Here is a 27,805-nt window from a genome sequence, read left to right as displayed (position 1 = left end):
CAATTGGGGAATAGTCTTGTTCCTTTTTAAAACGTTTCACTGACATTTTCTTTTCTTTCTCCTTAGCATCAGCACCCTCCTACTCCCTATTTGTCCAGTCAAGCAAAGCAAATTTGCACATCCCTCTGGTCTGAAGAACTGAGGTCTCAATCTGAATTTTTAGATAAGAGCAGTTTCTTCCACACTTCCTCTTTGGCCACCTAAAACGTTAAGAACTAGCCTGGCCCCTCAAGTCCCGGAGGGTTTACTGAGCATGTGCGGAAATGTACGCATGCCCAGTAACCTTTGCGAAGGAATGGCCAGGCTTGGCCGTGGCGGGGTGGGGTGGGGCTCTCTCCCTGCCTAAGGGCTCGGGAGCTCCGCGTTGCCGTCAAGTAAGCCTGATGCGAGGGCAAGGGTGAGTCGCAAAAGGTCGCAGTGTGGTGGTTCCCGTCAGGCTCCAGGGCAGAGCTGAGTCAGAGATGTCGGCTGCTGCTGGCGGAGAAGGCCCCGGGCCACCGAGCGGCTTCGCCAAGCGAGTCCTGGTCACGGGCGGTGCTGGCTTCATGTAGGTAACGGTGATCTCTGTCCTCAGGGGGATGGGGGGAGGGTGATGGCCCCTCTGCTGGGCGGCCCGGGACCAAGATGGGCGTGGCCCCCGCCTCCTGCTTGTCTGGGCTAGGAAATTGACACCTGGATGATCTAGGAATCTGTCGTCAGGATCCTGGAAAGGCTCTAGCGCTGAGCGCATGAAGCCCTCTCAGGGAGATGTTGTTCTGAGTCAGGAAGTGGGACACAGCGAGACAGATCTTTCTTCTCTCTCTTTTAGCCGCTTTAGAATCCTCTAAAACTTACGTTTTCCTTGGGAACATCATAGTCATCCGATCAATTCAGTTCAGCAGGCATTTATTACCTCTTGTGTGTATAATGTGTCTAGAAAGAGACACAAAGTGTAAATAAGGCAGAATTCTACTCTAATTGATCTTACGGTTTAAAATGAAGCTATGACTAATAGCAGCTGTGATTCATGAGAACTCAGTAATAACTTACATTCAAGAGAAACAAAAAATGCTTTGAGTGTGAGTCAGTCAAGGAAAGCTTGATTGGGAAGGTGGTAAATGGAGGTGGGTTCAACACCTTCATTCAACAGGAAATGGAGAGGAGGGAGGACGTTATAGACAAGTCTTTTTTGACTAAATTTTAACTGATATCTTTTGTTCTTATATAGCCAAATTTCCCCCTTGTGTTTTTCCCCCTTCCCAGAGAGCCATCCCATATAACAAAGTTTTTTTTTTTTTTAAGAACATGAAAGGAAAAAAAAAACTCAGTAAAACTTACCATTACGTTAAAAAAAAAAAAACCTGACAATACATGTAGTGATTAACACCCAGGAACATTCCACTTACGCAAAGGAGTAAGTAGGGTTTGATGTCTTCTCATATTTTTTTCTTTGGTATCGTGCTGGGGTTTTTTTTGTGGTTTTTTTTTGTTTGTTTTTGTAATTGGCAGTTTGTCTTTACACAGTTTTCGAAGTCTGGTCTAGTCCAGGGCCAGCTTGGGAATAGTAATGACAATTGTTATTTATGTAGTGCAATAAATTTTGCAAAGCATATTATACATTAACTTTTTTTGAAAAATAGATATCCTCGTTTTGCAGATGAAGAAATTGAGATTCAGAGAGGGTGTGACTTGCCCATAGCTAGTAAATGCCCAGTAGTGTTTAAACTCAAGCCTTGCTTTCTCAAAATCCAACGTTTTACTCACATCACCAGGCTACCTTGTATTGGCAAGTTGGAAAGAGTTGGACTAAGTAGAAGTAAGCCTACCTTTATTCCTGGCTCTACTACCAAATGACTAGTTGTGTGAACATATTCAAATAACTTAATCTGTCTGGGTAAAGTTCTCTCTGTAGTTTGAGGGAGTTAGATAAGATGAGTACAGAGGTTCCTTCTTATTTTGTAATTCTTTTATTTTCAACCATTGAACCAGAGCTTCTAAGTCACTGAATCGGTTTGGGGCTTAACACCCTTAGGCTGATTAGGTAGGCATAGTGGCACTCATCCCTGGAACTCAGTAAATGACAGTGATTTCCTAGTATATGAGTCAGTGATATTTAATATACTTTGGTATAGCTGAAAGTCTTCATAATATCCCTGTGAATTAGCTACTGCAACTATTACCTTCCCCAGTGAGGGAATAAATAAAGAAAGAAATGTTTAATTTTTTACAATTATAAATTCAGATGAATAAGTAATCCATTCTGCATACTATTCTAATAATAATTAGGCCTTAATATGTGAGTTGTGAAAGGGTAAGAAAGCCTACCTTCATATTAAGTGTTTTATCTTCTTTTCTTACTGTTATTTTTTGTTTTCTTATTTTGAGAATCAAGATAATTCATTTGCTTTTCCCTTTTTGCCATTTCTCAAGAGGTTGGCTCCTTTTATTCGTAGAACATTTCCACATAAAATGATCTAGTAATAGTATGTTTATCAAATGATTAATTTAAAAGCACTTTCACGTAAGAGGCATAACTATAATGACTGATTTACTTAAGGCATACGTGAGAAACAGCTTCATTACTTCATGACACTTCTTATTGTCTCATCTGCTCCTCTTACCGCCCTGTGAAATAGGGCAGATTTAATAGGACATTTAATCTGGCAGTAGTATGTAAAATAGCATAGAGGTAGAAGGGAATGTTAGAAGGTTTTTGCAATAGCCTCTAATGAGACAGTGGGAATGGAAAGAAGAGACTTTGTGATGAAGAAGTAGAATCCTCAGATCTGAATATTCTCTGTGTGTGAGTAGTAAAGGAAACAGTGATAGTGAAGGTAACTTGGAGAAAGTTGGTGCAGTTGATAGAAATAAAGAAATCAGGAGGACCTTATTCTGGAACAAGAAAATAAGTTTGTAACAATCTATTTGAGATGTATGTGGAAGTGGAAGTGTTTAGAAATACTATTTTGGAGCTTTGGAGAAAAACTTGGAAGTAGAGAGATTTGAGAGTGATTTGCATGGAGGGGAAATTTAAGCCATTGAATTAGCAAAGGTCAAGAAATACCCAAGTCTAATTTGAGAAAAGGGCCAAGGTCAGAACCTGTGTCTTGGGTGTAGGAGAACTGGGAGAATACGCTTGCGTAGGCCAACAGAAAAGAGCTTTCAGGAAAGGATTAACAAGTGGTAGCAATTGCTGCAGAAAGATTAGAGGGATGAGAGCTGAAGAAAAGCCCTGGGATTTTATTACTAGGAAATCATTGGTGAGCTTTTTGAGAATAGCAGTTTTGGAGAAGTTTGAATGAAATGTTTTCAAGCGGAGGTGAGGAGCCAGTGTTTTTGAGGAGCCAGTTTTGAAGATGGAAAAGAGAGGGGGCAAGGGATGAAATGAAGTCCCAAGGATGACAAGTGTTTTCAAATGATGAGAAGAACTAAATTTTTAGAACAAACACCAGTGGAAGTGGACTTCCAGTTTGCAAAGATTAGCCTTTTTTTTTTTTGCTTTAATTTCACCTTTATTGATGGTATTTACCCTTTTCATTGTTTTTAATTTATTTATTTAGTTTATTTAATATATTTAGTCTTCAGCATTGATTTTCACAAGAGTTTGAATTATGAATTTTCTCCCCATTTCTACCCTCCCCCCCACTCCAAGATGGCGTATATTCTGGTTGCCCTGTTCCTCAGTCAGCCCTCCCTTCTGTCACCCCACTCCCCTCCCATCCCCTTTTCCCTTCCTTTCTTGTAGGGCAAGATAAATTTCTACACCCCATTGCCTGTGTATCTTATTTCCTAGTTGCATGCAAAAACTTTTTTGTTGTTGTTTTTGAGCCATCTGTTTTTAAAACTGAGTTCCAAATTCTCTCCCCTCTTCCCTCCCCACCCACCCTCCCTAAGAAGGCAAGCAATTTAACATAGGCCACATGCGTATCATTATGTAAAACCCTTCCACAATACTCATGTTGTGAAAGACTGTATTTTGCGCCTTCCTAACCTATCCCCCTTTATTGAATTTTCTCCCTTGACCCTGTCCCTTTTCGAAAGTGTTTGTTTTTGATTACCTCCTCCCCCTATCTGCCCTCCCTTCTATCATCCTCCCTTTTTTATCTTCTTCCTCCTTCTTTCCTGTGGGGTAAGATATCAAAGATTAGTCTTAATGTCTAATTTATCCTTAAACATTTACAATCTAATATGAACATTTTTATAGAACAAATTGGATGTGTCTAGCCTCTGATGTAAAAACGGTTTCAGCAGGTACTGGTGCCTTCTTTTTAATTTTTTATTTAATACCTCAGTCAACCAACAAATGGTTATTTAATGCTCATTATGGCCCAGCACTGCTGTGGAGATACTAGTATAAAAGTGAGACAGTCCTTGCTGTTGAGGAGTTAACATTCTATTGGAAGAAATAGCATGTTTACAGATAAGTAAACACAGGTTGTGTGTAAGAAAAATACAAAGTAATGAGGGTAACAATTGGTGGAATCAGGAAAAGCTTTGTGAAGGAGGGTTTTTGCAAGAAAATCCGTCATATGTTTTTGTTGCTAGAGACCAAGAAGTTTTGCATGCTCATAAATATTTTGGGACTAGTCCTGGTTTTTAACTTCTTTTGGTGCTAGAACATTGGAAGAGGTAGAGGAGCAGATTTGGGAAGATCTCATCAAAGGATGGGATTGAAGGATTTGAGTTGGGCTTTTAAGGATTGAGTAGGAATTCAGCAGGCTAAGTTGTTAGAATATTATGCCTTAGTGGAATTAAACTCTTTTTTTTTTTTACCACAAAGAAGTTTTTTTGAGGAAAAAAAAGTGCTGTTTCTGTAACATAATATTGACTTGATCACAGCTCCTTAGCATGAAATATAAAGCTTGTAAGGTAGAAGCAAATTTTAATTTTTAGTGGTAACCAATAGTTAGTAACCAAAGCATAGCTTATTAGGTAAAGAAACTAAATAGCTTGTTTTGTTTGCATGTTTAATTGCACTTTGACTTCTAGAACCATACACATCTCCTTTTCCAACTGCCTCATTGGGGAAACAGGGTGAGCAGTTTGCCCATGGCCCACAAAGCTTGGTCTCCTAATACATAATTTTGTGTTCCTTCTGTTACACCAGGTTGCTCTCCCTGTACTGACAAATATGTTGATCAGGGTAACTTTGCAAGTAAATTATTTTTTTTTTCCTTTGTAGCTTAATACAATTCAGATATCAGTGCCAAGATGAACAATGGCACCATGACACAGATACACCTAAAACTTGCAGTATATGTTCTTTGTGACTTGAGATTGAGTTCAACGAGTTGACTTAGAAATTTTGGAGTCAAACAGAAGTTCTCTTCCCTTTTTTTAGGAGCCCAAAAGAAGTGAGTGCTAATGTGCAATGTAACAGATCTAGATTAGAAGTCAAGGACCTGGGTGCTAGTTATCACTGTGACTGAGCAGTTTTCTTCACCCTCTTGAGCCTGCTTCTTTATCTTTAAAATAAGGCTGAAAGTAATAGCACTCTTCCCTCACAGAATTGTTAAAAAGTTTCAGATGAGTTCTTGCATGTGAAAATACTTTAAGTACTACACAAATGTAAGATACTGTCATGGGGAAGCTTAGCAGGAAAAAGGAGATTCTTACAGGACTTTTACTGCCTTTATCTAGGAAGCAAATCAGAAGACATAAAGTGCATATTTTTTTCAAGGTGCTAGTATAGATAAAGGACAGATAAAGCCTACATACTAGAATTTGGGGAAAATGTCAACATTTTCTTTAAAAATATATTTCCCTCTTTGATTTTATTTTATTCTTTCTTGTAGTGCATCACATGTGATAGTCTCTCTAGTAGAAGATTATCCGGACTATATGATCATAAATCTTGACAAGGTAAGCTTTATAAAAAATGTACTTGCACACTTTAACAAGTAATGCAAAAAAATATAGTTTAATTTTAAAATAGACATATTGTTATCTTACCGTGAAGAAATACCACAATTTGTGTTAATCATTTTAGTAAATAGATAAAGCAGTATTCAGTGTAAAATGAACATAAAATCCTATAATCATTTAATTATTTATAATGTGCCCTTGGAGCATAACAGATAGACAGCCCAGGTACTTAGGAAATACAACAAAACCTCTAAGAAGACTTGTATTATATTGGGACAGTCCTCTGAGATAGAGGGAGAACATGTATAAGAAACAGTTATGGGTTGTGATTTGCATCCAGGGAGGCAATGCCTATATCACTTGGACCTCAGATCAGTTAAGTATGAATTATGTCACTCTATCTTGACAATGCTTTTGCTGGAGTGACAACTATCCCTCAAATCAGCTTGACTTATGTAGCAAGCACTAGCCTCATAAAGTGATGCAATACAAGAAGGTCAAGTTTTCCCTTTATGTTCAGAGAAAAAGGTTCTAATTGGAAGTAGCATGGTTATGGTGGTCATACAAAACCAAAAACACCACCACCACTTTAGATCACAAAGAAGATTTTCATTGAGACTTGAATGAGCACCAACTGCTGATCTACGAGGATGCTGGCCATTAAGGGATATAGGCAGTCATAGAGACCTCATTTCGTGATCTGGTTCAACATCTTTATTTTACAAGTGAAGAAACTGAGGCCCAAGGAGGTTTAGTGATTTGTCCAAGTCCATGTACATAGTAAGTAGAAGAACTGGGTTTGAGGCATGGTTTTAAAATTCTAAATCCAGTGCTCTTCCCATTATAACCTGCTGCTACCTTAAAAGTTTAAAATAGCTACAACTGACCCTACTATAGTTAACAAAATTAATTTATAAAGTGACAGTTCTAGGGTGAAAATAGTGCTTTATAATGATTTTGTTGCTTTTCTCCTTTTAAGCTGGACTACTGTGCAAGCCTGAAGAACCTTGAAACCATTTCTAACAAACAAAACTACAAGTTTATACAGGTATAGTATCTTTCTTATTACTGTTTCTATGTATTTTGTTTAAAATCTGATTATTTATGAGAGGAAAGAAAGGTATAAACTGGCAATGAGGAAACAAAATTATCCTCATCTGTAGATGACATGATAACTTACTTAGAAAGCTTCCAGGGGTAAGCAAAGAAACTAATCAAGATGATTTAATTATCAGGATACTGAAAAAATAAAAAAATCAGCATTTCTACATGGTACTAATGAAATCCAAGTGGAAGTTAGGAAGAAATTTCATTTAAAATACTAATAAAATGCAGAAAACATTTGGTTATTAACCTCCCAAGACACATTTAGGACATCTACAAATATAGAACTCTTTACAAAAATACTGGAAATCTTAAAATAATGATGAATTATTCATTGTTCGTGGTTGGATTATGTGAATAAATACAAATGATAGTACTACCTAAGTTAGAGATTTAAGATGATAACAGTCATTCTGATAAGGTGTTGCTTTATAGAAGTAGACAAAATAATTTGTAAATAATCATTTGGAGAAGCAAAAGATTTAGATTCTTAGGATTAAAGGTAGTATAGCACTGTCATATTGTAATATTCTGTTATAAAACAGTTATCCTCAGAATTATTTGGTGCTGATTTTGAAGAACTGAAAAGTAGATAAGTGAAACAGAATAAATAGGCGAGACCCAAAAACATCAGACATAATAGCCCCATGATATGAATGCAGACTACTAGGGGAAGGACTCCTGCTGGACAAAAACTATTAGAAAAGTTGGAAAGTAGTTTGACCAAAAAAAAAAAGCTTAATTCAGCATCTTACTCCATTTGGCACAGTAAGCTTCCAGTGGATACTGAACTCAAATATCACTTCCCCAGTAAACATTTCTCAAGCACTATGCTAGGCGTTAGGGATACAGAACCAGAAATAATAAAACAATTCTTCACACAAGGCGCTTACGTTCTATTGGAAGAGATATATACCTTTTCAGAATCAATTGTGACCTTTTCATAGATGATTTTTGTCACTTTTTTCTTAATAAGTGATACAAATAGTGTAATTGCTCTCATTTCGGGGTCCATAAAACCATTCTGTTAAAGCCAGTATGTGTAATTTAGCCTGTTTGCAAATGGTTTGACTCATTTGCAAATTGGCAGATAGGGCCAGCCCAAGTGCAAAGAAAAGTTTGTTTTACAGCTTAAAGAACAATTACCAATTGTAAAATATTTTGGGGAATTGGGAAAAATTACAGTAGTATGAAAGTAGTGTAATTTTTTTAAATGAATTTTTACTTTTGTTTTTAACTCATTGCTAATTCAAAAATGTGTTTAAAAAATAAGTTAAGTTTTTTGGTAGCTCTTTTAAAGAGTTACCAAGGAACTGTCTTCAATAAAAACACTTTTTAATTAACTGCATTATTTGCAGTGCCTTGAATCCATCTACCGATCTACCTACATAGAGTGATCTAGACTGGAAAGTTTCTAAAGTCCTATGTTTCTGTTAAGACAGATTGGTTCATTTACATAAAAAGGACTGCTTCTAGATGAGGGGCAAATCTGTGAGGGGTTTTTGACTTCTGAAAAGTCAGAAATTAACAGTGGAAGTTTATGCACCTTTAAGTTTCTTCTTGGTTCTCACAATTACTTTATTATATTTCTGGCAGAATATAAGCTTCTTTAAGACCATTTACTCATAGATTCAACACTGGACCAGACTTCTTAAGATTATCAAGTCCAACTCCCTTATTTTATAGATAAGAAAACAGAGGCCACAATTGAAATACTTGCTCAAAGTCACACAATTAAAATTTTCGGAGGCAGGATTCAAATCCAAGTCTGATTAAGTCCAAGAGTAATACTTAATGCACTATATGTCTCTACCTCTCAGGACAGAAATTTGCTTTTTACATAATATGCCCTTAATAAGCATTTTTTAATTGTTCACAAGGTTGGAAGAGAAACTTTCTTGGTTTATACTTGACTAGGAATGGTAGAAAGACATTTCTAGAGATTTTTCTGTACCTGAACACAATTGAGTATCCCTTTAGTATGCCTATAAGGGACCTTAAGGGCCCCATTTCCTTCTCTAAGATCCCTTTGCTGCCTTAGAGAAGTTGCCTGACACATCTAAAATTCTCTTCCCCTAATGCAGTTGTTTCCTCCTTCAGCTTTTCTCCAGCTGGTAAGCTCTTGATTCTACATTTAGATTCTTTATTAAAATGTTAGGTTTCTGGTAAAATAAATTTAAAATTTTGATAATCTGGATTTTTAGCTGCTCTAGAACCCACCAATTATTTTAACATTGTCCTATAGAACTACTTCATTTAATGTTTATTAGAGAACATTAACATTCTGGGAGAGGTCTCCTAGCCAGCATTTAAAGCTTAATGATTTAATTTACACACAGTTCTAAAAACTTTAATTATCTGATTCCTCTGGAGACAGCAGCTCAGAAAGCAGCAAATTAGAAGAAAGTTTGCAATGGGCAGGCCATTGCAAGCAGAAGCTACAACTTAGGGGACAAGAGAAAAAAGTTTATCGAAGCAATAATTGATGCATTCATTATGGACCTGAGTCATTAAGAAAAAGATCTTTAAGAAAACAGGGAAATCATAATACATTTCAGAAATATTTCTATTTTAAAAGCTTAAAATATTTTACACTTAAGGGATATTGATTTAGCTTGAACACTCACTAATGTAGAATATTTAATTCCCCAGTCTTTACTGTACTTTGTCTTCTTGGTTTGGTTGTGATTTTGATGTCTACCAATTGTGTTGATATTATTTGTAAATTCAACTTTTTCCTATAGTTTTTATTTTTTCCATGTTAAAAATGATTGTGGTTATGATGCTTAGGGAACTCATTTCTCTCTTTTCTTACTTAGGGTGACATTTGTGAACCTCACTTCATAAAACTGCTTTTTGAAACTGAGAAGATAGATATAGTACTACATTTTGCAGCTCAAACACATGTAGGTGAGCATTTTTGTATGTAATGATTGACACATTAAGCTTTCTCAGAACCAATGGTCTATTCACTATTTTTTATTTGTTCTCTCTTTTTTACTCCATTTCTGGTAATCCCAGAAATCCCAAGTGAAGCTAGTTTGGCAAGATTTCAAGGTCTTTGAGCATTTTCACTATAAACTAATTTACGGTTTGATCACTGAGAGTGGCATAAGGGTTTACTGTTCCAGCCAAGGGATTGTCTTCAAACTTTCTTTTAGTTAGGAGCTTTATGAATGGAAAAAATAACTGCTTAGATTATGCACCATTGTTTTTTAATATGCTTGTTAAGTTTGCTTTTTAAGCTGTGTTGAAAACCAACTGTTTTTAAATGGACACTGCTATATTATTTGTCATTTATATCCTGACAGCTTCCAAAAAAATTTGACATTAATCACTAAGTGTTTATTATCATGTGATAATTATGTTAAAAACATAATTAACACAATCCCTACTTGCAAGAATCTTATAATGAGGGAGACAAATACATATAAAAATGCATACAGCTTGTATGTAAAAAAGAGCAAATACAAATAAATATGACAGATACAAAGTGGTTTGGGAGCAAGGCCACCGTTGATTGTGAGAATCTGGAAAGGCTTTATGCAGATGATGGCACTTTAGCTGAGTTCTAAATGTAAAAAGAAGGGAGTGCGTTTGCAGGCATGTGGGACAACCAATGCAGAGGTTACCGAGAAGGAGAATGTAGTAAGGGGAAAACAAAAAAGGGAGATAGACTTTTACATGGAAAAGGTGTAGTCAGTGTCACTTTTGTGAAGTTCAGCAGATTTTCAGATAATCTTTATTTTAGATCCCTATTTAAGGAAATTTCTAATATTAGTATTGTGAGAGAAAAAACCATTTCCTCAGTATTTTCTCTTGAACATAGTAATAAAGGACTAGAATTTTGATTTTTTTAAAAAATCTCTTAAAAGTTAATATGTATCTTTGATGTTGATATACTTATGCTTGTATCTTTTATGTTTTTCATTCAAGCAATAAATATTCCTTCCTAAAACCATCCTAGGTATAGAAATACGTGTGAGGTATGGAAGTATGAAACAAGTTCTCTTTCCATTCTAGTATGGTCTTGGAGACCATCAAATTTTAGAAGGCAGAGACTTTGTAGGCACAACATCCTTTAGGCCCTTATTATATATCTTTAGATGCTAAACAAGAGGAATTAAAACTGTGCAATACTATGGCACTTTATTCTGTTTTTAAATTTTGAGATTAGATAGTTGTTGGTAAGTCTTCCTAGAAAAATCACTTATGAAAATACCACAATCCATACAGTTTTCATATCATAATTATTTGTGTTAGTGTTTTTAAGAGCTTGAACATAATGTTTAAAGAAATAATGGGTTAAATATAATAAAATGTTGTTGCCTCCTGTTTAAAGTTTAAAACCAAAATCCACTTGGAATGAAATTTAACTGTAACTTTGTGTCAGCCCATTATAAAGACACCAGCCCAGCACAACACTGTTCCCTGCTGTATATAATCTCCTCAGGGACTTTGTCCTGTTCAGCCCTTCACCCCACCTTGGATCACCCCATTCCCCCACCCTTCTTTCTAAGGCTGCCCCAGCTGCCCTACTCCCATATCTGCCAGGCCCTGGCCAAATAACCTTCCATTCACTGTGTCTAGCACAGTTTGGCACATAGTAGATGCTAAATAAGTGCTCAAGCTCTTAACCATGCCCCACTGGAGCCAGAGACCCAGAAACTCCTAGCCCATCTCATCCCTGACTCAGCTCTGTTCAACATTACTAGTGTCTTCTCGCTCCCCAACCTCCCCACGATCACATTTGTCCCCTTCCTGCCTCTCCCCCCATCCACAGAAAGACCCAGCAGTTAATGGAGTGCTGGATGTGGATTCAGGAAGACCCAAGCTCAAATCCAGGCTGAACCACTAACCAGCTGTGTGACCCTGGGCAAGTCACTTAAACTCTGTCTTCCTTAGTTTCCTCACCTGTAAAATGGGGGTAACAAAAGCACTCCCCCCCCCCCACGGTTATTGTGAGGATCAAATGAGATTGGTGAAGCACTTTGCAAACTTTAAAGTGCTGTAGAAATGCTGGCTGTTATTGTTATTATCATTAAAGTGATGTTTTCCTAGAATTGGCAATTAATAGTTTAGCATGTAGGCCCCCAGAAAGCTCCCTCAAATGCTAGGTGTTTGGTGGGTCACCATCCGTATAAAGCCATAGCTCATGAGCTTCCACAGATGCATTTACTTGTATTATACCAAACAGAGGACGCTTTATTGTAGAGCAAGGTAAGTAACCAGAGAAATTTCTCTGTACAGACAAGAGTCTCCCCCAGGTTACCACGTTACCAGTGGGGGAGAGAGCACACCTGGAGGGAATGGCATCAGATGGCACGTGCAAAAGGCACACATGTTGGGAGGGTACAGAGTGGTTGGAAGAACTCTGGCCTCTGATGCTATGCATCCACCAACGGCCTCTAGTGATGTCAGTCAGGTGAACGTTGACGTCCTGTTGGGGTGGATCCTCTGCTGTTCTGGTATTTCTGCCTGAGTGCTTTCTACTGGGTCTCTGTCCACTGTGTCTTGCCTGCTGCTGTTTAACAATTGCTGCTCTCTGGTGCCGTTAGCTGCTCTTCTGGTGTAATTCTACTTCTAAAAGTAGAACTTTTAGTTCTGACAGTTCTTAGCTTTAAGCCCCAGGGCCATCCTTAGTTCCTTTGTGATGTTGACCCAGCCACCTGAACTCTGCTTGCTAGCTAGTAAAAGCCCTTAGGCATTTTAAAAATTCTGTCTTTTTAAAAACACTTGGTCCCTTCAGCTGTCCTTTGAAATTTCAGTCCATTTCTTAGCTGAGTTAAGGGTAGAAAATCATTTTAATTCCTATCATTCCCTGGTTCCCTCACATCATTTCTCTTAGCAAAACTGCAGAGGAACTGGTTGAAGCTGTAGGAATCATCAACCTTGTTTTTCTTTTTTCTTTTTTTGAGGGGGGAAGGCAGGGCAATTGGGGTTAAGTGACTTGCCCAAGGTCACACACCTAGTAAGTGTGTCTAGTGTCTGAGGCCAGATTTGAACTCAGGTCCTCCTGACTTCCAGGGGCCAGCACTCTACTCACTGTACCACCTAACTGCCCCATCCTTGTTTTTCATACAAACCTCTGGGGCTGGGAATACCAAAAGGACTAGAGGTTTTTCCTTAACTTTCACCTATACAGTAGTAGTCATAGTATACCATAGGATATAGAAATGGCCATTATACATAGATTTTTGTTTGTAAAATTGTTCAAATGGCGATTGAAGAGAATTTCTCTTAATAGATTTTTTTGACTATTGTTCTTAGTTTTGAATCTAGCATTTTACTGTTTATAGCCTCCCATGTATGATTCTCCCCCTTTCCTTTTAATCCCTAGAAATTATATAGTAAGACTTGATATTCTGGCTTATTTAGTCTGTTCTGTATTAAGTTCTGAATATCATCTAATTTTACTTTTTTTTTTTTTTAAAGATCTTTCATTTGTCCATGCCTTGGAGTTTACCTATGTCAATGTTTATGGTACCCATGTTCTGGTGAGTGCTGCTTATGAAGCCAGAGTGGAGAAATTCATTTATGTGAGCACTGATGAAGTATATGGAGGTAGCCTTGATGAGGTGAGTTTGGAAAACCTTATATTTCATGTGCTTTATTTTAAACTTCTTAAGGATAGACTTTTAAAAATAACCACATTTCTCAGGCTATGAGGTAAAAAAAAGTGGTTGTAAAAGGCATGGGATTTGATAAAAATTGACGTTTATAAAATCCAGCTTATTTCTTTATTAACAAATGCCTTTTTTGGCAGTTACATATTTGTTAGATTGGATGGAATAAAGGCTGCAAATAGGAAGACCAAATGAGTGGTTGCTTTTATAGTCATTACATTCAGACATTTTACAGATAAGGAAGTAGATCCAGAAAGGTTAAATGACTCACTCAGAGTCTCACAGGGAGTAATGTGGCCAAGCTGGAAACTTGAACCCAGATCCTCTGGCTTCATGTCCAGTACTCCTTTCACTGTCCCACACCATCTTTGTTGTAGCATGTAATGGGCACTCCTTGAACATGTCATAGACACAAAGCATGGAGGAGAACTGATATGGACAGAAATGGGATCTGACAAAAAGATCTGGGTGGGCAAGAACAGCTAATCTGTAATGAGTAAAATGAAATAAATCTGGACAAATATAAATTAGTCTTGAAAAGTACTTGAATTTTAGTTGATTCCAAGCTTAAAATGAGCCAGCAGTGTGGTATAGGTGCTAGAAATACTATTATGATCTCAGGCTACATCAGCAGGAAGGTTTAGGTCAAGAAGAATATTAAGTCCATTGTACTCTGCACTGGTCAGACCACAAGTAGAATATTTCATGGGCATATTTTAAGTGTCATTTACAAGCTGGAATGCTTCCAGAGGAGAAGAATGAGGGTATTGAGGGAACTTGGACTTGAAACCACATGAATTGAAGTAACTGGGAATGTTTAGGCTGAAAAAGGGAAGGGTTTAGAGGGAAATAGTAAGCATCTTCACATATTAGGCTGTGATAATTAGGTTTTATTTCTCTGTGGCTTCAGAGGGCACAGCTAGAACCAATGAATTGAAATGACAGAAAAGCAGATTTTGTCTCTTTATAGAGTAATTTCAAACACATGTCTCTAGTGTCGAAATGAACTACTTCATTAAGGTAGAGAAGTCCTGATGGTCAAGCAGCAACTAGATATCCACTTATTGGGAATGTTGTACTAGGGATTTATACATCAGGTCTAGATACAGAGGTGGGGAACCTGCGACCTAGAGGGCCACATGTGGCCTTGAGGTCGCAGGTTCCCCACCCCTGTACTAGATAATAATCTAAGTGCTTTTCCATTTTGAGATTTTATGTGCCAGTGGTCCTTATGATTCTTCCTCAAATGGTGGGCAACAATCTAGAAGTCTCACTAATAAAATATCGACATGATTTTGTAACATCTGGCTGAATTGTCAGGTTTTATAGGCAAATAATTACCCCTAATTTCTTTGCAAAGTGTGATGATCAGAGCCTGGAGAAGATCATGCTCTTATCACTACTGATCTGTCATGTTGTACTCTATTATGCATTTTTTTAAGAATTTTGTTTTTAAATGTGCAGTTTTAAACATTTGCCATAGTTTGAGAGGCAACTTGCCATAATGGTTAGAAAAACTGGTCTTGGAGTTAGGAAAATCTGTGTTCAAATTCTGCCTCTGACTAATACAGGCTTTGTGGCTCTAGGCAAGCCACCTAACTTCTCAGTGCCGTAGAGCAACTCTTTAAGACCCTAAGTTGCAGAGAAGGTGCCAGTCTACATCAGAAATCCCAGTGAAATCACAGGTTAGTCCCTGTCCATACTATAATTTATTGTTGAAAAAAAGCTAAAAGTATCTTGTTTCAGTGCAGTTAAGATAAACTTACCTATTTCTTTAATGTGATGAACATGTCAAGTTTGTGATGTGCTTCATAATTCCCTTGGATAGACACATATGCTAAAAGCTCCTTGATATTCTTTTTTAAAATTAGGAATTTGATGAGTCTTCACCAAAACAACCTACAAATCCTTATGCATCATCTAAAGCAGCTGCAGAATGTTTTGTACAGTCTTACTGGGAACAGTATAAGGTAAGTGTTCATTTCAGAGATCTATGAAATAATCTGTAGTAGCAACCATTAACCTTTTACTTGTAGATAAGGAGACAGGTGCTGAGTAAAGTTATGTGTTAAGTTATAAAAAACAATAAACAATTCTCTTATTTGCTATTTTGTGTAGATAAACTAGGGACCACATGCTATTTTAACATATCAGCATTTAAATCACTAATTGCCCACTTTGTTAATACATTAAAAATAGAATTTGATAAATTAAGAGAAGATGATATTGCAAGTACATTGGATCCGACATTGAGAAAGTGAAAGTTCTTTAAAAAAACAAATATGTAGACATGTCAGTGCTTTCAAAAAGTATGTTAATTTTATCCTGGTTTAGAACTGATTGATTAGTAAACCTGACAGCATTTTAAAAGATTAAAAGAACAGCACTCCTCTGATTGACCTCTCAGATTAAATGCCACATGGGAAATAGGAAATATAAAGTGGCATAAAAGTAATGTGACCATTCATGAAGTAAGTACAATATTTTACCTTTCAAGCTTTTAATACCTACAAAGAAAGGAGCCAGAACTAATAAGTCCTCATAGGGTGAGGAAGAAAAAAGCATTCCTGATTCTTTCCCTATTGGTATTCCATGGGTTGAGCAAGTCAGGACAAAGGTAGGAGATAATGTTAATGTTCATGCCTGTGCTTTTGATTCCCTATAAAGAGAGTGGATTGCTCACAGTTGCTTTGTGAGTCTTACTGGCTGGGAAATTTGTTTCCATCCAGTTCACAGTACCATAATAATTTCCGAAAGGAAATGATATTGCTATAGGGACATAAGTTTGGATTATTCACTCTAACAATGCAAGTTTGGTCTCTTGCATTTTAAGTTTTTCAGTATTTTACATGGGTGGGTGAGGGGAATTAGGTATAAAGTCCCACTCCCTGCCTCCCTCCCCCCCAACAGAAGGAATCACAGGCAAGCAGGACAGCTTTGAAAGTAATATATTAAATATGTATTAAAAAAAAAAAAAGCAAGCTCTAGATTACAGAAATGTGGTGTCATCTCTGGTCCTCTCCTACAACTTCTATGGAAATGCTCATTTTTTAAATGTTTAAGTTCAGAGTAAGAATAAAATGAAATGAAAACCAAAAACAAATCTTTTTAAATGGAAGAAAAGAAAACCAGAAGATTATTTATTAACTACACTCATATAAAAAAAGTGAGTGAAAATAAAAAGATAAAGAATCCTGATTGGAATTTAATCTGTTATGTGTTTAATTTTGCTCTGTAATTACTATAAAACATAGTCGTTTTCATTTATTTTAATGTTTTTAACAAAAACATTTAAAGGAAAAAATAAAGAGTATGAGGTCCTTTGTTCATTACTTCTTATCCGGTGGATGGAGAATAGGGAGAAAAACCCTAAAGTGCTTTTACATATATCATCTCATGTAATTGTTAAAAGAACCCTATGAGCCAGGTACTAAGGGTGTTATTATTCCCATCTTACAGATGAGGACATGAAGTTCAGAGAATTTTAAATGATTTGCCTAAGGTCGCCAGAACCGGAATCTCTCTAAGTAGGGATTCTAACTTGGGTCTTCCTGACTCTGTCCTTAGTACTCTTACCTAGTGTGCCACAGCACTGCCTTTTACAGTAAAAGCAGCATTATAAAGACATCACTGTCATTTTCCCATTTCTCAATAGAATCTTCCCTTGTAACAAATAAATACTGTTTAACATTGATCGTGCCCAGAAACATACCCCTCATTTTGCATTTCTGGTTCACCACCTCTCTACATTACACATGCTTCACTGTTACTATCTTAAAGTCATGACTGATCACTGTACTCTTCAGAGTTCTCAAGTTTTTCAGCATTGTTTACCTCTACAAAACTGTGGTTATTATGTAAATTATTTTTCTGTATTTGCTTATTTTACTCTATAGGTTCATAAAAGTTTTCACAAATTTCTCAGGATTCAGTCACTTCTTTAGATACAGTAACCTTCTGCTACATTTATATACCACCATTATTCATCTTTTCCCCTGTTGATGGGTATCTGCTTTTTTTTTTCCAGTTCTTTGTAATTTACCACCAGCACTCTTTCTTTTCTGCCTCTGGCCTTTATTATCTGAACTGTAAGATGTACTTCTTATATGTTGGAAGAATTGTCTTCAAATGTTTTAGAATCAGTAACAGTCTTTGTTTCTCCTTTTTTCCCTAGAAAAAGAAATTTGTGTAGCACATGTAAAAATCTAACTTAGAGTTTAAAGGTTCATCCTTAACACGATTCCAGAGGTACAGAAAGTGTGATGTGGTAGAACACTAATGTTAAACTCAAGTAGAAATAGGTCCATGTGACTGCATAGTGACTTAGAAAACCACAAATTAACATGATCTGTTTTGTATTGTATTTTATTTATTTTGTTAAACATTTCCCAAAGACATTTTAATCTGGGTGGAGGGCTGGCTCTGTAGTAGAAGATCATTGCTTTTTGGAGTTGGACTAGGCTCCAATCTGAACTTTGCCGTTTCCTTACTGAGGTGACCTCCAGCAAGTCACTTAACTTCATTCCGTTTCAGTTCCCTTTTTGGCAGTTTATGCATTATATAATTTGTGATATGCAGGAAGATTGAGGTAAACTCAGATACCTTTAAAAATCATACCTCGCTTTATAAAAAAGCCTTAAGCTTATATTACCTTTTTAATAACTGTCTTTTATACTTTGAAGTTTCCAGTTGTTATCACAAGGAGCAGTAATGTTTATGGACCACATCAGTATCCAGAAAAGGTAAGTTTAAGTTCCACTTGACGTATTTCCAGCAATGGTTTTGCTTTTCAATGTGAAAAATGAATTGTTTATAACTTTGTTCAGTCCATGTCCAGACTTCTATCCAGGTGTCATTTAGCCTACCTCTTTGCCTTCTTCCTACATTAGCATTGTGATATCAGGCCAGATTTGGAAAAACTTTAAAGCTTAGGTTTAAGTAAGTTTAGATAGTGATATCTGAGACTTAAATACAAATTAATTGTGTTGCTATTGCCGTATTCTTGACAGCCCTAGTGAGAGGATACGTAATTGAGATGTTAAGAGCCCCTCTGCTTTCTAGCTCGAGGATCCTAAAGTAGGGTCTGAGCTGCCTAACCCTGAAGTTGCTCCATTTCTTACATGGTGCCACATTAGACAGAGATTAAAATCTGCCTTTAGCAATTTCAGGCGGTGTTGCAGTCAGAGAGGAGCAGTTTTTCTTCTCTTGCCCCTTATGTAATCTTTCTTGGATTTGTTATAAAGTCAGAAATAGATTTTTTAATATAATAAACTATTGACGGGTAACATCCTGTGAAATATTTATTTTGAATTTTTCAGAAACTTTTTTTTTTTGGTTTGTTTTTCTCTTTTCTTCATCGAAAAATTGTGCATGTTAGAGGATATAATGTAGTAGCTATCTATTATCTGGGACAGATTAGCATATGATAGAAAGTAGTCTCAAGTATTCTCAAGAGTTCTAAGAAACTCAAGATATATAGTAGTACCTTTTCATGGACTTCTCACATTTAAAAAAAAAAAAACCAACAGACCACTAAAGTAGAGTCAACAAATACACACTTTTAGTGATGAAGCAGATTTTGCATATAATGGTGTTAATCTTCTGCAAGGGCATCATAACGACAGCTAATCGTATGGAAAAGTCAAATAAATATGAATGTGGCCTAATTACTTCCAGAATCAGAAATAATGGTAAATTTTCTCTTTAGGTTATTCCAAAATTTATATCGTTATTGCAACACAACAGAAAATGGTACGTAATCTTCCCTTTTTAATCTCTCTTCACCTCTCCTTAAATGTACATGTTCTTGGTACATGTTGATGTGTAATGTATTTATATTGATAATAGTTGCCTCTAATTTACCATTGTCCCTTGTTATTTTTCTAATCTAATGGGAACTCATGAATCAATTGTAATTTTTTAGGTTAAATTTACTTTTCAAATGTATTTCAATCAGCGATATTAGAATTTGACTATCTCTTTACACGTAACTTAACTTGATGTTCACACTGTAGATAGAACTGGATGAATTTGTAGGATACATTTCTTATAGGAAAATTGATAAATGATTAACTCTCCAGGGGCATATTTTCCCTAAGGGAGCATCCTGGAATCCCGATGTTATTTTAGACAACCTGAGATAACCATTTTGTAGTCATAAGTTCACATTGGGAGTAGTCCTCCTAACACTATGGTGTCAGGTCCCTGGCCTCTTATATTATATATTATATATAATATATAATATTATATATATTATATATTATAAGGAATATAAGAAAATGTTTAGTGTCCCTATAGATCAGCACCCAGGCACATTTCTGCTACTTTTATAGTAAAAGTGTTTGTTCAGTTATGGGACATGACTGAATTTTGCTTAATCTTTTTAGTTGCATTCATGGTTCAGGACTCCAAAAAAGAAATTTCCTTTATGCTGCTGATGTAGTAGAAGCTTTTCTCACTGTTCTAAAGAAAGGGAAACCAGGTGAAATTTATAACATAGGAACCAATTTTGAGATGTCAATCGCACAACTTGCCAAAGAATTGATACAATTGGTAAGTATACATCATAAAAAGACACAATTTTTACAGTTGAGTTCCGACTTACAGGAATTCGTTATATAAAAATGAGCCCTCGAATAAACCATCTGAAAGTGTATTTATAGTAGATATAATGATAATAGGTATTAAAGTCATATCTTTGTATTACGGAAACTTATTTGTCAGTGTTGGTGTTAAGGATAATAGGGAGAATATGTGTTCAAAACAATCCTTTCCCCTCTTCCATTTTTTAAAAAAAAGAGACAATCTTTTGTACTTGAATGAAAGGCTAGTTTAAAAAGCAATGTGTCTGTCTCGTGTTATATCCAACCCTTTTCAGGGTTCATAATGAATGATACGGACGTTCTATATTGCAGATATACCTCCTTTTTTAATCTTTTGGAAATGTGTTCATTTTCAAATTAATTTCAAAATTAATCATGTTTTAAGTTCTCTTGTGTTATGTTTTGACTTAAATCATTTTTGTCTTTGACAGATCAAAGAGACCAGTTCAGAGTCTGAAATGGAAAATTGGGTTGATTATGTTGATGATAGGTAAGAAATGGGTTAAGGTACTGGTAAAGAGTTACAAAGTGTTCAATATTTTTAAAGTCCTAAAACTTTAGAACTTAAGTCATCTAATTTCTTTTTAAGTAGGACAACATTGAAATCATCCCGAGTAAATGAAATTTTGTGTGATTCATAAAGATTGACTTTTCTAAAAGGCCATCCCAGTTTTTTAAGTCTCAGTCTAAAGAAAATTTTACATATAATAATAAAGTAAAAGCATGTGGGATTTAAGCCCATTTCTTATTATTCTGTCTTCAGTCTACACATAAACAGCTCATCATGAGCCTCTGTGTCCACAAATCTTATGTGTACATAAAATAAAATTACTGTTCCTACATGATAGCCTCATAGATGAGAGGATAAGAAAGAGCACTTAGGAGGTGTTGAGTCAGATGACCAGACTTCAGGTCCTGGCTCTGCCGTTTCCGTGTTTGACCTTGGGCAAGTCACTAATCATTCTCTCTGTGCCTTAGTTTTCTCCTCTGTGTAAATGGGAGTTGAACTCTAACTCCAAGATCCCTTCCAGCTCTGTATCTACGATCCTCAGGGTTTGCACTGTAGCATAGTACCTATACCAGGTGCTGCTGAGTTCTAGATTATAGACATGGTCCAAGCCCTTGAGAGCTATATGCCGAAGTGACCTTTGGAGATACAAGATTTCAAGGCCTAGGTACCTCAGGGCTCTGATTAGAATTTTGTTGTTTCCCTGAGGTGCTTATTTTCTACTTCCTATTACTTATACTTCCTGGATATGTGATCTTGGGTAAATCGCTTACTCTCTGTTTGCCTCAGTTTCTTCAAGTATGGAATGGGTGTATTAATACCTTACAGGGTTGCTTGGAGGATCAGATGATACAATATTTGTAAAAAGAAGTGCTTAGCACGGTGCCTGGCACACAGTAGGCCCTGTAAATGTTTCTTCTCCACCCTTCCCTTACCTTCATTAGTTAATTGATTTCTTAACACCTTTCATGGGAGGAACTGCAGTCCCATAGGCTCCCTGGGTCTTAGGGTTATGAAATGAAGGTCACTGAATTTTGCTGCAGCATGACTATCCTCATGTTGTACTAGGAGTTATTCTTGTCCTTCTTGTCTACTGTTAGGTAAAAAGCATCAGGATACATACTGCTGCATGGAAAATGCCAAATAATTCATCTGGCAGAGGGAAGATTTTTTTTTTCACCACTGACTTGGAGATGGAAGTATAAGACAGTAGTTTTGTAGATAGCCAAAGAGTTGGAGAGGTATGATATGATAGAAGTTAGTGTCACTTATGTTTAGGTTGTAACTGAAATAATAAATGAATAAGGATATATAAATAAAGAAATAGTTTAAAAATGTATGGAAAAGGAAACGGTGATTATAAAGATCCGGTATGGTTTCGTCAGTAGTAAGTCCTACTAGCAGAGTTGCTAAATGTATAGGACTGGAGATCTAAGGGATGCTATAAATAAAGTTTATTTAGATTTTAGCAAAGTATTTGACAATATATCTCAAACCTTTGTGGAAACGATGAAAAAGTGTGACTAGACAATAATTCAATTAAATAGGTTTGATTGGATGAGCTTTGAATAGTTGTTAATGTTTCAGTATCAGCTTTGTAGGAATTTCCAGTGCAATACCTCAGTGATCTGTGCTTAGCCCTAAACAGTTTAATATTTTATTGAAAACTTAGATAAAGGAATAGGTGGCATGCTAATCCAATTTGCAGATAGCATAAAGCTGAAAACAGTAGCTAATATATAGGTGATAAAGTGAGGTTCCAAAAAGCTCTTGTCAGGCTAGAGCATTTGGCTGAATCCTAGATGAAATTCGATAGGGATAATATAAAATCTTAGACTTATATCCAAAAAATCAACTTCACAGGTATAGGGTGGGTGAGGCAGTAGTTTGCCTGAAAAATGTCTGGATTTTTTTTTTTTTTTTTTTAGTGAACTGAAGGTTCAGTATAAGCCAGTCACAGAAGCTGATGTGGTCTTGTGCTGCAGCAAGAGAGGCATAGCTTCCAGGAATAAGGAGCTTGTGCTCTGCCCTGACCATTCCACATCTAGAGTATTGTGTCTAGTTCTGGGCACCATAGCTTAAGGACATGATCAGCTTGGAAGGTGTCTACAGGAGAGTATCCAGCCAGACAAAAGGCCTTGAGGCTATGGCAAATGAGGAAAGGTTGAAGGAACTATAGATATTTCTTTAACCTGGAGAAAGACAGACTTGAGATATGATTGCCATCTTTGAGTATGTCCCCAAACATTGTCTTTCCCCCAGCAACTACCACTGTACAGCTAGTGGGAATAATATTTAATAATAATTTAATAAATATTTGTTGAATAAACAAATGTCCTTGTATTTAACTGTAACTTTAATTTCTCCAGCTTTCAGCTACAGCTAGAATGTTTTGTGTAGACGTAGTTTCATTCCTTTAGTAGTGCCTCAAATCAATGATTATTAGAAATCCATATTGTTGATAAGTGGGTGTTTACTGGGCCCAAACTGAATTGATGCATAGCATCTCATGATTTTTTTTTTCTCCTCTTCCATCATGGTCTCTGTGGAAGTGAAGTGAGGAGCATGCATCACCATAGCAACATTCATTACCTAGTGCTAGTCTCCCTAGGGCAGGGGTTCTTAACCTTTTTTGTCATAAACTTGTTTGACAATCTGGTGAAGCTTATGGACTCCTTTTCAGAATAGTTTCCGTAAATACATAGTTACAATGGACTCCCTGAAATCTATCCATTGACCCCTGGGGAGTCTGTGTATCCAATCTAAGAACTCCTGCTCTTTTATTTAGGTCCTTGGACAATAAATGCAGTCTTTTGCTTGTAAATAAATGGGTGTACACAGGTAAAATTTGCATCAAAACTTACCTAAAAAATTTTGGTTAAAAAAAGGAAAGACCAGGAACATTAATTAATGGTACTTTAGTTTCTAAGGTTGTGGTGGTATTGTTATGGGCATTTTACATCATTTAAAGTTATAATTGGTAACCACATGTGAGATACAAGTTTAAATGTCATTATTTCATTTACTTTGGGTTTTTTTAGACCTTCCAATGACATGAGATATCCTATGAAATCAGAAAAAATGCATGGTTTAGGATGGAGACCTAAAGTTACCTGGAAAGAAGGAATAAAGAAAACAAGTATGTTTTAAAAAATTTTTTCCTGGGGTTAGGACTAGGAATTTGAAGAAAAGAAAAATGTGATATATTTTAAGAATACTGTAGAACTAGATCTGAATATTAATTGTCTTTGAATTTCAGATGCTATACACCCTTGCACAGACAAGAATCCTATATCATTTGCTGGCAAGTTGTCATCCAAATTCTCCTTAAAGACATCTAATAATGAGGGACATGCTACACCTCTCCTCACTGCTGCCCCGCATTATAGGACTCTAAATTTATCCTTATTAAATTTCATCTTTTTGTTTCTTGGAAAGGATAGAATAATGAGCTGAAACTTCTGGGGTCCTAATACTTTCATCCCTCGTATTAGTAGGAACCCTCAACTTCATGGCAACTGTAATTTCAATAAGTTTGCTCTGTTTTCACCAGAACCGTTGATAAAAATGTTGAGCAGAACGTGAGTAAGGGCCAGAACTAAATATTGTCCTCCAGATTAACATCGATTCATTAATCAGCACTTTTTGGATCTGGACAGGCAATCAGTCCCACCACCTACCTAAGCTAGAGTTAGAGAGATGTTGTCAGATGTCACACTATACTCTTTCCTTTGGTGATGAGGTTGGGAGAATGAGTCTGATTTCATTCCTGTGAGGAAACTCCCTCCACCGGTGCAGATCAGCAGCTGTTGTGCAACTTACAGTAGTAGAAAGTTGCCTGAGACTGTGAGGAGTTAAATGACTTGTCTAAAGTCACAGCCAGTTTGTGTCAGAACGGGAACTTGGACCCAGGGCTTTCTGACCCTAGTCTTCTGTCCCCTAGACCATGCTGCCTTTTGCCGTACTGAACTACTTATCTATATGATTGCTTTGATTTACTTATTAATAACATTGTCAGAAAAGGAAATGAGATTGGTATGGTATAATTTGTTCTTAAGGAGCCCCTTTCTGTTGTATGCATCACCTCTTTCTAAGTGCCTACAATTATCCCTTTAATAATCCATTTTAGAATTTTACTTAGTAAATGAGGTCAGGGTGCTGTGCCTATCTTAAAGCATCCATTTTGGGGGTTAGGGGGCGAAAATGTGGGTGTTAGTTCTTCCTTAGCTGTGCAGCACCTTTCCAATTCATAAGGATTCCTTGAAAAGGTGATCAGCAGAAATTTAACAGTCAACATCTACTAGTTTTCAGTGCCCTAAGATGCAGTTTACCTGTGCCATTTGATATAACTGTTTCATTACTTATTTTGAGTTGTAATTCACGTTTAATGTCATTCTCCTTGGCAGATAAAATACAAGTAGAATAGGAGTAAAGTAGTTCTTTCTCTCAGTGGTCCTTGATCATCTTCCTAGCCAAATCAAGCAGGGCTTGCCTTTCTTGATCTTCCTCTTGCCTTCCAAAATAGCTTTTAGTTATGTTTTATTTATGGCATTTAAAAATTGTCTTTATTTTTGCAGATGTTCTCTCTCCCTTGGGTTCCTTCCCCTCCCCAATTGAACAATTTTCAAAACCACTCATTAGAAATACTCAGTCTAGCAAAGCCAGTTCCCATCTTAGCTGTGTCCTCTTACCACAAATCTAAAAGGTCATTTCTTCCCTCCTGTTCCTTTGATTTGCCTATAATGTCACCTTTTATGTCTAAGTCATGTGTCCTTTTGGACTTTATCTGGCATACGGTTTGGGGGTGTTGGTCTTTATCTGTCTTCTGCCGAGCCACTTCACAATTGGCCACTTCTGGTGGCCCAGAAATGAAAAGTGACAGTGGGGGAGGCCACTACTTTTTACCTATGTTTATTTAACTTGTAAAAATCTGTCTTTCTTTTGAAAGTCCTTAAGACACATCAGACTGCACAGTGATCAGGAGAGCTACTCATCAACTTTTCAGCTGATTTTTTTAAATATTGTTAAATATTTTAATAAGAGATTCAAGAAACATTCACCACATCCCCTCAAAACCATTAGATAAACAAGATTAAGTTGGTACAGGTACATATATTAAGACCCTTTGCAGAAATATTCTGGCTTGTATATTTATTCTGGCTTAAGGAGTAATGTGACCTAATGAAAAAATACAAGATGTGGAGGCAGCAGGGTAGCATTCGGACTCCCCTTTGCCATTGACTAGCTGTGTGACTGTGGACAAGTCTCTGACTTCTCTGAGCCTCACTTTGCTCTGTAGCAAAACAGGAGTCAGAATAACCCGTAGATGTACCTCCTAGGGGTGTTCATGAGGATCAGGTGTCATGAGAGAGTGCACAGTGTTTTGCAAATGTTAATGTTTTGTATCCTTGTGTGTGTGTGTCTGTCTCAGTGTCTCAGCTGCACCCAAATATTTAGAGAACCTTGGTTCAGGGCTTACAAATAGACTTAATTAATACTTCTACTGAATTTAAAAAAGTTCACTTTTTAAAAACTTAATCAAGTTAATGGGGAGAGAATGAAAAAATTAACTTTTGAAGACTTGGTTTAAAAAAAATGCCAGCAAGTTTATTTTGAACTATTTTTCAACTCATTAAAAGTGCTTGTACAGGTTAATTTATTCTTAAGCCCTGAAGTATGCTATTTTCTGTACTTGAACAACTGGATGCATAGGTCGACGCACGTGTGCATACACACATGTACGTATATGACATACATATATAAGTGTGTATGTGTTGCATGTTTTATATATGTGTATGAAAATATGGAGACATCAGTTACTAGACATTTTTAAAAAGATATTTAGCAGGTTGGTTTTTCTCCTAGTTTTTATTTGATGTAAAGAAGAATTTTTTTTAAAAGTTAAAAATTATGGCAGTTAGTATGGTAACCGTCAAGTATTATGTGTTTAAAAAAAATTGACAAGAAAAGTTAAAAATTTTTCTTTCTTTTTCATATCAGTTGAATGGTACAAAGAGAATTTTCACAACTGGAAGAATGCAGAAAAAGCTTTGGAACCCTTTCCTGTGGAATAAAAAGTTTTACAATAAGAAATGTTTATGGGCGAGAAAAGCAGAAAATCGTTCTACCTCATAGATACTTGATATGAAATCAAGTTACCAAACAGAATTTTCTTTCCTTTCGGGAGTAGATTCAGGTGTTTTTGCACAAAATCTCAAAGGTAAAATTATGTTATAAATAATAGGTATTCTCAGTTCATGGAAGAGTTGCATTATGAGCTGGCCTGATGGAATTTTGTTCTACTGTCAGCTGTATTCTCAAAGGAAGATGCTACTTTTCTGCATAATAGGAAAACAGTGGGAAATAAGATGAATGAAGTATGGAGAAGCACAACTTACAGATGTATCTACAAGGAAAGAGTCGATCCCTTGGTTTGAAAGTTCTATAAGCTAAAGGCCTACTTCACAAGTGGTCCACTGGCTCAGAAATCAGTCATGGCAGTAGGGAAGGTGTCACTTGCAGGCCTGGTCCTTCGCTCTTACACAGTGAATATACTACAGATTTACTTCCCCTTGCTAGGGATTGTTATAAATTTGAATCTTAAGGTAATACAGAGTGTTTATCCTAATTAAAGCTTTAAATTCCATAAATGATTTGCCATAAAATGAGAAATACCTGTCTGTACAAAGCAATAAAGTTGAAACAAGATGAAAACATTTCAAGCACTTTTAAATTTTGATACTTGATTTTTAATAATTGATTAAGTTCAAGAAAATTAACTGTGCAATTTAAAAACTTTTAAAAATATATTTTTAAAAATAGGAATATAAGATTTGTATAAGTTTCTAAATTAGTTATTTTAACTGCAAAAAAATCATTTTGAGTTAAAGAGGAAATGTACTGCAAGTCTAGCTTTCATTTTGTATTTATGAAATTGTCGTATTAATGTTTTTAATGAGACATTCATTCTTTTTATTCTATTTTCTATTTATTTTATCTATATTCATGACCAAAAATGCATAACTTGACCAACTTAGGTTAAATGATGCTGGAAACTTAAAACATTCATTCAACAAATATTTTTGGAGCATACATTGTACATATCATTGAACTTAAGAAAT

At 36.2% G+C, this 27,805-nt stretch overlaps 1 protein-coding gene across 1 annotated transcript; it reads left to right on the top strand.

Moving 5' to 3' along the window:
• The first annotated feature begins 436 nt into the window (after positions 1-436).
• Positions 437-27,805, top strand: TGDS (TDP-glucose 4,6-dehydratase). Its single transcript, XM_036753174.1, has 12 exons — positions 437-547; positions 5,775-5,841; positions 6,824-6,892; positions 9,768-9,858; positions 13,384-13,526; positions 15,446-15,544; positions 18,257-18,316; positions 19,282-19,325; positions 19,961-20,126; positions 20,608-20,666; positions 23,726-23,823; positions 26,685-27,805. The coding sequence occupies exons 1-12, from the start codon at positions 462-464 to the stop codon at positions 26,756-26,758; spliced, it is 1,056 nt and encodes a 351-aa protein (XP_036609069.1). The 5' UTR covers positions 437-461; the 3' UTR covers positions 26,759-27,805.

The sequence above is a fragment of the Trichosurus vulpecula genome, chromosome 4, assembly GCF_011100635.1.
Source record: "Trichosurus vulpecula isolate mTriVul1 chromosome 4, mTriVul1.pri, whole genome shotgun sequence".
NCBI classification, from domain to species: Eukaryota; Metazoa; Chordata; class Mammalia; order Diprotodontia; family Phalangeridae; genus Trichosurus; species Trichosurus vulpecula.
Note: the sequence above shows the minus strand (reverse complement) of the source record. Positions and strands in the feature narration are given on the sequence as shown.

What these genes read in the sequence shown, in the direction of transcription:
- TGDS (XM_036753174.1), top strand. Translation starts at nt 462, where the DNA reads ATGTCGGCTGCTGCTGGCGGAGAAGGCCCCGGGCCACCGAGCGGCTTC. An exon ending in ACGGGCGGTGCTGGCTTCAT is followed by an intron (nt 548 to 5,774) that starts GTAGGTAACGGT and finishes TCTTTCTTGTAG; the next exon opens with TGCATCACATGTGATAGTCT. An exon ending in ATGGAGGTAGCCTTGATGAG is followed by an intron (nt 13,527 to 15,445) that starts GTGAGTTTGGAA and finishes TTTTAAAATTAG; the next exon opens with GAATTTGATGAGTCTTCACC.